This window comes from Numida meleagris, chromosome 4 (assembly GCF_002078875.1).
Source record: "Numida meleagris isolate 19003 breed g44 Domestic line chromosome 4, NumMel1.0, whole genome shotgun sequence".
NCBI classification, from domain to species: Eukaryota; Metazoa; Chordata; class Aves; order Galliformes; family Numididae; genus Numida; species Numida meleagris.
Window position 1 is genome coordinate 4,418,688 of NC_034412.1, and position 11,530 is coordinate 4,430,217.

General features: G+C 52.5%; 1 protein-coding gene across 1 annotated transcript; it reads right to left on the reverse strand.

Annotated features, from left to right (window-relative positions):
* On the reverse strand, positions 219–8,527 carry SLC2A2 (solute carrier family 2 member 2). The gene is made up of 9 exons (XM_021395480.1): positions 8,066–8,527; positions 7,238–7,362; positions 6,414–6,529; positions 5,685–5,847; positions 5,361–5,548; positions 4,798–4,902; positions 3,173–3,274; positions 2,658–2,861; positions 219–2,488 (listed from the first exon to the last, which is right to left on the reverse strand). Exons 1-9 carry the CDS (start codon positions 8,317–8,319, stop codon positions 2,297–2,299), a joined length of 1,449 nt encoding a protein of 482 aa, XP_021251155.1. The 5' UTR covers positions 8,320–8,527; the 3' UTR covers positions 219–2,296.

Below are 11,530 nucleotides of genomic sequence, written 5' to 3' on the forward strand. Positions count from 1 at the left end.
AAGGGGAGCATCCAGTTAGCTCGCAGGAGTCCCACTGTGCTGGCAGCAGGCTGTGGGAAAGCACACAAGGGGAAAGACGCAGCTTTCTGCTGGTAACCATTTTTTACTGTCGTTTTACCTGTGGCTCTGAACCCGTGGTGAAGTTCAGGAATACAGCTATGGCAGCATGGGCATTGTTAAACTGATGCCTGTGCTACATTACAACCAACAAATCAGGCTTTTTCTTGTCATTTATTTGGTAACACGCAGGAAAACAAAGGCTGCTTGGCTCAGTGTGTTGCTAAACAAGTGACACCTCACCACTGCATTATTAATTTTGAATGCAGTCCCTCCTGAAAGCGCCACTGACTGATGCTCCTCAGGCATCTGCACGAAGCTCAGCTGCATGCCAGCAGAGATGCTTTGCAGCTGCGCAGCAAACACCACCCACAGAGCAAATGTGCCCTGCTGGAAAAAATACCTCCTGTCTGGAGATGGACACGTGTCTGAGATGTGCAGAGGGGAGAAACAACAGCACAAGCCAGCACACGCTGCAGATGATGTTCATGGTCACCTTTATGTAACAGATATAGATAATGTTGCTGTTATTGCAGGCATTCCAGGAAATGGTGAAGTCTCCTTCTCCACTGTACACCTGGGGCCGATGCTGGTCCTGGTGAGCCTCGTGCCTGCACTTCCAGTCGCTTAGAAAGAGCCAAAAATTTGCAAAGTCCACATGGGAAGGAAGCTCAGGACCAGAGAAGGGAGCACAAAGCTTCCCATCACAGCCACTGCAGTACTCGCCGTCACTGCGAGCTCACAGTGACCCAGCAGTGCTGATGTTTCTTCCTAAATAAATAAGGGGTATCTATCCTGAGAAGCTTGCTGGAAAGCCTTGTTTCATAGCAAGGAATATACAAATCTTAAAAGCTCCAGTAACAAAAAGCAGACTTTAGGGCTGGTCCCAACATATTCCCTCCAAAAGGAGGAAAAATCATTGCAGTTTGATATTGTCACATAGAAGTATCTCATAAAGAAGCAAAACAAGCACAAAGAAGGATATGCAAACACAACAGCCTCCTGTTTGCACGCTGCCTTTGCTGAAGCATGTCCAGACAGCAAACTCTTAAGTGGTGCAAACTGGAGGTCACATCAGGAGGGCACCATCCAGTGAATGAGGCAGGACCCCTTTACTCTGTGGTTAATTGTTACAGTTGGTCTAAGCACTGCACAAAAAGACAGAGGGCAGCGAGGGGAGGTGACCTGGCAATAGTCACACCATGGGAGAGATAAAGCAGAGAGGAACAGAAATAGTCTGCAACCACTCATATCAACCCAGACAGAGTTTCTTAGTTTGTCCCCAAAACACTGATAAATGCTTGACAGGCTTGAGAGGTGGGCTCATGCAAACCTCATGAAGTTCAACAAGACTAAGTGCAAGGCCCTATACCTGGCTCAGGGCAGTCCCAAGCATGAATACAGGCTGGGTAACGACTGAATGGAGGGCAGCCCTGAGGAAAAACACTTGGGTGGATGAAAAAAAGATGTCTTTGAACTGGCAATGAGCACTTATATCCCAGAAACTCAACTGTACCCTGGGGTGCTTCAAAAGAAGCGTGACCAGAAGGTCAAGGGAGGTGAGTGTCCCCTCTGCTCTTGTGGGACCCCCCTGGTGATGAGGCCCTGGCACAGGCTGCCCCAGGAAGCTGTGGGTGCTCCATTTCTGGAGGTGTTCAAGGCCAGGTTGGATGGGGCTTTGAACCTGGTCTAATGGGAGGTGTCCCTGCCTATGGCAGGGCTGGGACTGGATGGACGTTACGGTCCCTTCCAACCCAAACTGTTATGTGAATCTATGATCTGTGCAGTGTGCTGCTAACACAGCTGCACTAACAGGCGTTTTCTCAAGGCTTCAGATCACTCAGCAGGAGGAGGCAGCAAGCATGAGAAGAAGAGGTGAAAGCATGAAGCTACTGCATCACCCAACCCCTTTTTCCTTTGTTCCAGCTGAGTGATGACCCTGTTTCATATAACGCTTTGCCAGCTAGTAAGATCATCCTGCCACAATGCAGCGGGACACAGAGGCACGCATGTACGGTATTCCTCCCATTCTTTCCTTGGCTCTTCCTGCAGCTCAACTGCACCAACAGTTTCAGAGCAAAACGCCAGCTTGGCACCTGAGGCTGCATGGTGCAGGCAGCGCTCGGAAGTCCCGCAACTGATGTGTCCTCCTGGGCTGGCACCTGCAAGGTGTTCATGAAATGAGACTTTTGCCTAACGTTTCCTTCTGCATCCCTCCTTCCTGTGTGTGTGGCCAGGCCTATGCCTCCTCGCCGCCGCGCAGGTCTTCCAGCTCCGTCAAGGATTTGGCCGGGAGCTTCTTGCGGCGGAAGGCAGCTGCGATCTCCTCAAACGACTTCCCCTTCGTCTCGGGGACTTTGAGGTACGCGAACAGGAAGAAGACCAGCAGGAGGACGGCGAAGACGACGAACACGTACGGTCCGCACAGATCCTGCAGTGGGGCAACGAGAGCAGGGCACAGCCATCAGTACCGCAGCATGGCTTCTCGTCACCCCCGCCTGCAAAGCCTCAGAGACCTGGGGGACATGTGCGCATCCCGCTATTCTGCCCTGGGGACCTCACCCGCCACATGTTGGTACTGTTTTCGGGAGGTTTCTTACCGCGATGTACTGGAAGCACATCCCCACGATGAAGTTGCAGGCCCAGTTGCAGAAGCCGGCAACGGCGATGGCAGCAGGGCGAGGGCCTTGGCTGAACAGCTCGGCTACAATGAACCAGGGGATGGGCCCAGGCCCAACTTCAAAGAATATAACAAAGAGGAAGATGGCGATCATGCTGACATAACTCATCCAGGCGAACTGGCTCTGCAAGAGGATGCACTTGGCGTTATGGTTCCAACATGATTCTCATTAATTGTTGCTAATTAATTAGGTTTCTTTTTCAGAAATCACTCCTTATTCAGACAAGTAGGGGCTGGACGTGCAGAACACAAAGAGTGCAATGTCCCCAGGTGTTGCATGACAAAAACCAGCTCCAGCTATTGCCATTTTGTCCCTTCTAGGGACAAGTGTTTTCCAAACCTCTATGAGATGAACATGCAAAGCTTTCACCTTGAGGAATGCTTTGTCTTCTCTTGTTTGCAAATTACTGAGAAAAAGTGGAGATGAAGCCTTACCAGGAGCGCAAGTCCAACCGTCATGACCACGGCACTGATTAGCATGCCCATCAGACCAGCCAGGAACAGCGAGCGCCTGCCTGCCTTCTCCACCAGGAAGACCTGCAGAAACGCATGCAGCAGGTCAGTCACCAGCAGCCCTGTTCTGAGGAGGGTTAATCAGGTCCATTAGCAGCAAATATCTCGTTACCACCACTGCGCCTCACTCCTGCTCTTTTAGCTCATGTTGGTCAAGAGGCCACTGCACCTTGCCTGTGTGGCAGCTGGAGTCAGGAGTTTTGCCCTGGTGGCTCCCGGATTCCTTTTGCTTAGCTGATAGCCACAACGCTCAGCTTGCTCCTTCAGCACTTCTTGGACTCTGGTCATCTCACCCAGCTTTTGACATCTGTATCTGTACCAACCACTTCACCTAACGAGAAGATGGAGGTAGCTCCAGACGGCAACGAACATGACTTGCCTTAAGATACCCTGCACCAGCCTCTGAGGCTGCCTGTATCTTCCCTTCCACTTCAAAGGACACCTTTGGCCATTAGCTCAGCCTCAGACATCTCCTTTTCCTGTAATTACAGCCAATGATTTAAGCTTCCAGGAGATTGTCTGTGTTCTGGAGACAGATCATCCTACCGACTCGTGGAACTGCAGAGCCTCCACCTCCCTGCCCCCCTTGCCAAGATCTGCCTGGCTGTCAGTGATTCTGCCTTCTGGTCAGGGTCTGTCATTCATTGACAGGTGCAGGTAACTCTTTAAGTGTTGATGGCCAAGAGAGCATACATCCCCAGGGTAGATGTGGAACTGCAGGAGACCATCTGAGTTGAAGGGTCCTCCTCCGTACCTCGTTTCGCAATGAACACTCATGGCTTCTCCTCTGTATGGGACCTTCAATGGACTTGCTCTAAAGAGATTTCACCCCAAGACCTCCTACCTCCATAGGATGGACTAAGACCTGTATTTCTGCATTGCATCTAGTGCCACTTGCTGGTGGGTAAACGTCCCAATGCTCTCCAGAGATATGAGGGAGGTGGTCATGCTTGGCAGTTCCTGCTCTTCTTATAGTAATAACCACATTAAAAAAAAGAAAAAAAGTCTTCTGATTAGAATTGGATTAATGCTCCCAAGGGAGAGACATGGATGGAAAGGCTGGGGAAACTGGAACCACCCTTTTACTGCGGCAGAGCAATGCACAGTTCTGAGGAAGAGAAGTGCTCTGTTCATTTATTGCTGTGGAGCAGCCTTTGGATATCGATCATGCAGGCACTGTGTGCATGCAGAGGAAAATCTGAACGACCTAAGATAAGAAGGAACTCGTGAGCTGTCTGCTCCTGGGGCAAATTGGACCTGTGGAATCACAGTTCCAAGGTAACTTTTGTTTCAGGCTCAACGCTGATCTACCTGAGCTTCCCTGAACAAGACGATGCAGTGGTCACTCACAAGGCACTGAGCAGTGCTGTTTGACAGCAAGCATTTTCCAGAGGAGGGGATGCCCAGGGAAGGATTTTCCCCTGAGGTGTGCACGAGCAGCTCTGCAAAACCACGAACCCCAGCCCCAGCTCCAGCATAAAGTCAAGTTTCAAAATCAAATTTCAGCTCTCTCATTTTGGGAATCAAGGGCAGACATATTTACTTACGGAGATAACCGTGAAGACTGTGTTCACCACTCCAACGCCAATGGTTGCATAAACTGGTTGGCCAACGCCGGCTCTCTCGAAAATATTTGTAGAGTAGTAAAAGATCTATCAAAATGCATTAGGAGGAAGGATTAGGTAACAGGGATGCTGTAACTTTCTGTTCTCTCGAAGGAAGAATTTCTCCTGCTTGGCTGACATTTGAAGTTATTGAATTGTGATTAATCTTTTAAATTATTTATTGTAATAATTAAAGCCGAACCTTTCAAAAGAACCCGAGGGGGTTAAGAATCCTATTTAAATTTCCCTCCTGAACTATTGCATTTGCACTTTAGAAACCTCTCCTCCACGCGGCCCTATGTTTAATCTCGAAAATTGGGTTGCCAGCACTGAGCATTGGAAACAACTATTGTGATAGGACGGAGTTTTAAAGAGCTTTTTAGATATTGTTATATCGAAATGACTCCAGTTTCTCCCTTCTCTCAACAAATAAGGCAGTTCCTATCTTGTGGAAGTTAAGGACAGGAGGAGAACGTGGATTTCTTCAACATTTTTGAGAGTCTCACCGCGTTGATGCCTGAGAACTGCTGCGATATCTGAACCATGAGTGCCACGATCACCGCCTGCCGGTACTTGGAGGAGCTGAACAGCTGCCCGATGGACACCCTCTTTTCGCTCGCAGCTTCTTGCTTTTCCTTCTCCATCTCAGCAATCTCTTTCATCGGGTCACAGTTTCCTCTGAGCCTTTTCAGACCTTAAGAGAAATGAAAATCAACTTTTTTTTTTTTTTATTGCATTAGATTAGCGAGAGAACTCTCTCTGGACGTACACCCATAGCAAACACTACGGGAGGTGTAGGAACAGTCAGGTGAAGCCAGAACTTCTCTTACTTTTTTTGGCCTCCTCCACCTTCCCCAGCTTGATGTAGAGATAGCGGGGGCTCTCGGGGCACAGCAGCAGCAGGAAGAACTGCAGCAGAGCAGCCACCCCGGACAGCCCGAGCAGCAGCGGCCACAGCTCGTCATTGCCAAGGAGAAAGTCCAGACCCAGGACCTGGAATTATCGAGGTGTGTTGGAATGCAGTGAGAGATTTCCAAACAAAGCGTGGACAGCTTTTTTCTTTGCACTGTTTGCAAAGCGTTTTTGGATCCCCAGCACAACAGGCAGGACTTTGCCACCTTTTTCTCAAGGCTTTTTTTTTTTTTTCCAGGAAAGAGTAAGAAGATGCAGTCTTTTGGCTGCATCACATGAGTTGAACTCACGATTACATCATTTTCTGGCTGTGTCGGTCACAGTACATGGATGTGCCAGCCCGTGGCATGGCAGGGACACCCAACACAGTGTGCAGCTCTGCCCCTCTGACAAAGCCATATTTAGATAGCAAGGATCCCATGCTCAGGATCCAGTCTGGCTCCGACCAGACGTGTTCCAAAATCTCACGTGGGCGAGCAGAAGACCTTGGGATGTTTCACACCTCTGACTCAAGGCTGGAGTCTAACCCCATTAGGGCAAGTTCTCCTTCAGTTTTGGAGCTGAATGTGAAAGCTTTCTCTAAGGTTCCCCCTTGTATCCCCTGATATTGGCCATGCTCTCCCTGGTCTGTGCCTTTCCCCTCGTACCTGGCTGATTAGGATGCCTGTGACGATGGCCAGCTGGTGCAGCGTCCCCAGCGCTCCCCGGAGGGCAGTGGGAGAGACCTCGCTCACATACATGGGCACGAGGCCGGAGGAAAGCCCTGCACAGAGCACATGAGCATCACCCCTCTGTGAGCAACAGAGACCTCTCCCCAAACTGGAAAGGAGGATGGAGCCCAAATCCCACATCCTGCATCCTGCGTCTGTCATTCCACATCCAGCATCCTCCACCCCACACCCCATATCCCACATCCCATATCCCACACCCCACATCCCGCCCAGCCTGGTGCCCTGCGGGGCCACTCAGATGCACATGTGCACGCACAGCCCAGCATGGAGCAGAGCTCTGCTGGGAGCAATGATCACAGAGCAAAGAGCTTTCTTCAGGCTTTCCTTGACCCATCAGAGCGCACAGCGATAACAAATTGTATTTCTAAGCTAATTCCAATGTAATACCATATTATCTGCCTGCTATCTTTTCCTCACTACTCGCAGCGCTGCTGTACTATCTGCGTGTAGATAGTGCTGTTGTCTTGGGAACCTGTTAAACAGCACAACTAACAGCACACTCGTAGGACAGTCACCACCAAGACTGAGCCTTAAGTCTGAGGCACTGCCCAGGAGGAGGGTCCAGCTCCCTTCTGGCATAATTGATTTTATGATGGAGTTGAGCCAAAGGCTCCTGAGGGAGATCCTGGATTGAGGAGAACGGGCATGGGGGAGAAACCCTTTATGAACTAAGAAAAAATGAGATCCTGGAAAAATTGAGAAACTCTCCCCGTCCCAGCGCCCGCCCCGCCGGCACTCACCGCAGTACAGCCCCGTGATCGCCCGCCCAGCGATGATGAGGATGTGCGATGGCCCCAGCTTGGCCAGCCCCATGAGGAGGTTGCCCGCGATGGAGAGGATGTTGACCACCAGCATGGCTTTCACCCTGCAAGGCGGCAGAAATATCAGCGGGGCGCAGGGAAACCGGTGCTTATAGCACATGGCAAATGCCGCTGAAATGCCCTGTCCCCTTTGTCATGGAAAGGGTGGGATTGCAGAGTCTGTAGGGTTTGCTCGTTGGCTTCTTGGTTGAGGGCTGAGCACTGAAATAAAACATCCAGTCTGTAATTTGGGATTTTAATAAGCCAGACCTCTGGGATGTTTGGAGCAGTGTTTTGGAGGTCTGATGTTTTTTTCACTGAAAGAGGTAAAATAGCACAAGTGGTATTTCTGCAAGAAAGAAAGACATTTGGGGGAAAATTCAAGCAGAAAGGCTTGCACTGCACTAACGCAATGCACTACGTCTGGACTCGATGATCTTCTAGGTCTTCTCCAGCCTTAATGATTATATGCTTCTATGAATTTGAAATTCATGGAGAGGAGTTGGAGTGCGGGCACTGACGTCCCTGGAGAGCGCTTGGGAGCGGGGAGGGCAGGTGCCGGCTTCCAGCCCTGAGCCCTGCGTAAAGCCATAAATACCGGGGGAAACGAATCTGGTTCCTCCCAGCCCCACGGAGATCTGCCCAACAAAATTATGCTGAAAACCTCAGTTTTCAGAGCACAAAGCAGAGACTTATAGCGGGCATGCAGTGACTGTTTGGGTTGGGCGATGCCTTTTGCTCAATGCGGGGCCAGCGGCAGCTGCTCACCTCCCCAGCCGGTCGCCGATCCAGCCCACGGTGAAGGAGGAGACCATGCCGCCGACAGCGAACATGGAGACGGAGAGGGACCAGTACATGGTGAGGATGTGGGGGGACACGACGGGGTCCTCAAAGCCACCTGGGGGTGGGAGCGTCCCCTCGGAGCTGCCCCACGCCTCTGTGCCTGGGACGGTGACGGTGACAGTACCATTGTCCCTGGAGGCGTTGGTGGCATGCCTCACCATGGGGACAGCGCCCAGCATGCGCCCATAGTGCGCTTCTATCACCTGCAGCAGGCAAAGAGGAAAATGCCATCAGCTCAGAGCTACAGCCACCCCCGGGCTCTGCTGGGGGGATTGTCCTCCCCAGGACCCCGCTGGGCACTTACCTTCTGCGGGGCGTTGATGACGCCCAGGCTGTAGCCGTACTGGAAGAAGCCCAGCACCGCGGTGAAGACGGAGAGGACCAGCGTTCCTGTGAGGTGCTGGGAGGGAGCAGAGCACAGCCTCAGCCTCAGCTTCAGCCCCAGCCTCAGCCCCAGTCCCAGCCGGGAAGGACGCAGCCCTGGGACAGACCCGTGCCCCCTCAGTGTCCCAGCAGCACCCCTCAGTGCAGCTGGGAGGACACACCAAGCTGCTGGCTTTCAGTAGTGCTGGTGTGAGTACTTTTTTCACTCCATCACAGACGAAATTATCCTCTGAGGTGACAAAGATCTTAAAAAATAACCCCCGGACCCCTTTGCCCCGGCTCTGTACACAGAGCAGTGAATGAAGAGGGGTATTTTTGCTGGCTGCGGTACTGGCATACAGCAATCACCAGCCCTGTGTGCCACTCTCCCTCCAAATCCCAGTGCCCACCACCAGCCTGCACTTACCTTCTCTGCTTGCATTTTGCTTTTCCCATCCATCCCCGCTCCTCCCGGCGCCGTGCTGAGCTGCTCCTGCTCGCTGCAGGAGGGACACCAGGGGCAGCAGTGGTGGCCGTGCCGCGGGAGATGGGACTATATCACCTGCGGAGTTAATGAGAAACCCGTCCTCCCGGCAGAGCTCAGCTCAGAGCCAACCCATGCATTTTGGGGGGGACGAATAGAAGGACGGGGACCTGCTGAGGGCAGAGAGGGGCCGTGGGCCATGCGGTGAGTGGCTGAGTTTGGGCTGTCCTATGGCACCGTGCCATGCTGGGGAGCAGGGAATGCAGCCACACTCTGGAGTTCGGCGCCTGCGTTGGCTTCTGCCTTGGGTTTATTGACTAAATCACAAAACTTGCTGAATTCTAGCAAGTAGAAACCTTGCCAGCACATGGAGCAAAGACGCTAGGAAATGTGTGGTTCTATTTACACATCGCTTGGCACCTGCTTTAAAATACATTTGTGAGCAGCGAATGGATACAGATGCAGATGTATCCAGGTGCCTATACGTACGTACCTGCAGCCCTCGCTGCAATGCCTGCACACACCCACGCACGTGCATTCGGGGTGCTCAGAGAATGTTACATGCATACGTGGACACACAGCGCAGCAGAATGACCCCGAGCACCACGATGACCACACTGTCCCCGAGCAGCCCGCAGCGATGTGAGCACACGGCCCCGGCTGCTGTGATTGCTGATGCTGTGTCCCGCGGGTCGGACTTTGCACAGTGCTGTGGATCTGGTCTGAACTGGCCCTGCTCAGCTCTGTGCTGGAACCCTGCACGGCACGGATGGGAACCCCACATGCCAACAGGTGCCGCTGCCTCGCAGTGGGTGACGGTGAGTTACGGTGCTGCCCATCAGGAGCCTTCACATGGGCACTGCAGGTGCTTTCCGTAGAGGGAAAAATAGGGAGGCGAAGGCTGCTCATCGTTTTGCTGAGCTCAGGGTAAAACTTTAACTCGAGGTGAATGGTTCACTGCGTTCATGCAGCCCCAGCCTCTGCATCCGCCCCTTGGGCCGAGCCCCCTCCCACGTCCCTGCTTGGGGTGAGGGAAAGCCTGCAGGCTGCCAGCGGGGCGTGCGTGGCAAGGAAGGCCATTTATGTACCCCTGGTTTCCAGCAGCACCCGGGGCTGTGATGCACCCAGGGCAATTGGAGCACATATTGGGCTCCTGGTGGCACCGAGTGTCCTTCCATGGGATTGTATGGGGTCTGGATGGGGCTGTGCTGCCCGGTGCAGGTTAGGGCTGGTCCTGAGCCCTGGGCCCTGGGCAGCGCGATGGGTGGTGGCTGAGTAACAGTGTGGGGTGGGGGTAGAGACTGAGGGCACAGCTCCAGCACAGTGCACACCTCACCTATGGGACCCGGCCGCTCCCAGGAGCTCCCCTCTCATTCAGCAACAGGAGCCCCAGCTTTTACTTCTTTAAACACTAACATTAGGTCCTTTCTGGTGGCACCAGTTAGCACCAGAAACGCTTCTGATCCATGTTATGTCCGCGTACACACGGTGTTCGTATTGGTTTCTTCTGACCGGTTTGTGCGGCCGTGGTTTTAAAAAACACATTCACAGACTGCCTCGTGTTCGTACACAACAACTCCCTTTTATTTCATCGCCGCACCCCCAACGCCCCACAACTGAAAAAAAACATCACTTCAAGCTGCGTATTCTGAACCAGTCGCATCGAGGGGAGAACAAAAGGAAACGAAGGAGTCACCCGTTCGCAACGTCATTTAATAAAAAGCTCCGGTTTCAGGCAGCAACCCCAGTGAAAATACAAAGAGTGGGTGGCAATCGGGGCCGGGTTTGGTTTGAGGACTGTCACCACGCTGTGCTGCAAGGGACCAGGGGCAGAGGGAGGTGCCAGTGCTGTCCCAGATGCTGTGCTCCATCCACGCGGGTAGCGCTGCGGGCACAGCATCCCGTCCCGTCCCACCCCGCTCCGTCCCCACGGCCCCGGTGAGCAACGCTTTTGCCCTGGATAAAGATTCGAGTTGGACCAAGTCCTGTTGATTTAATCATTTTTTAATAAAGCCATCGTTACTGAGTACACCAAGATTGCCAGTTAAGCTCTCTATATGTCGCTGGAGGTAACAGTGCTGTGATCAACAGCAAAACAACGGAACGGAACGAAAAGAAAACGAAACGGAAAAACCCAAACGAAACGAGGTAGGTTAAAACCAGCAACACAGACCTTGTTATGCGACACCCCAATACCACAGCGGCCATGCTTGCAGCTACTGAGAAAGGAAACCCCAGATACGCACTGAAACGTAAATCAACTGAGCAGAGTTTATAAGGACACAATTCAACCCGAACTAAACACACACACATTTCGGCACAGATGTCGTCTTTCACTGTTATGTTGGGTAATTCGTAGGGAGCGCAGGGGGGCAGAAAACGAGTATAAGATTCAGACCCTCGGCCGAAGGAACCACACACATATATATTGTTAAGCTCTTTACAAGCCCGGTCAGCAGCACAGCGGGCGGCTCGCTCTGTCCCCGTCCCACGCCGGCTGCCCCTCCGGCTGCAGGGTGGGTGCCCAAAGCCCCCCAGCCCCC

Coding starts and splice junctions, on each gene's coding strand:
- SLC2A2 (XM_021395480.1), bottom strand. CDS start 8,319: ATGCTGGGCGCTGTCCCCATGGTGAGGCATGCCACCAACGCCTCCAGG. Junction 6,530..7,237: donor GATCACGGGGCTGTACTGCG/GTGAGTGCCGGC, acceptor TGCTCTGTGCAG/GGCTTTCCTCCGGCCTCGTG. Junction 2,489..2,657: donor TGTGCTTCCAGTACATCGCG/GTAAGAAACCTC, acceptor GCCCCACTGCAG/GATCTGTGCGGACCGTACGT.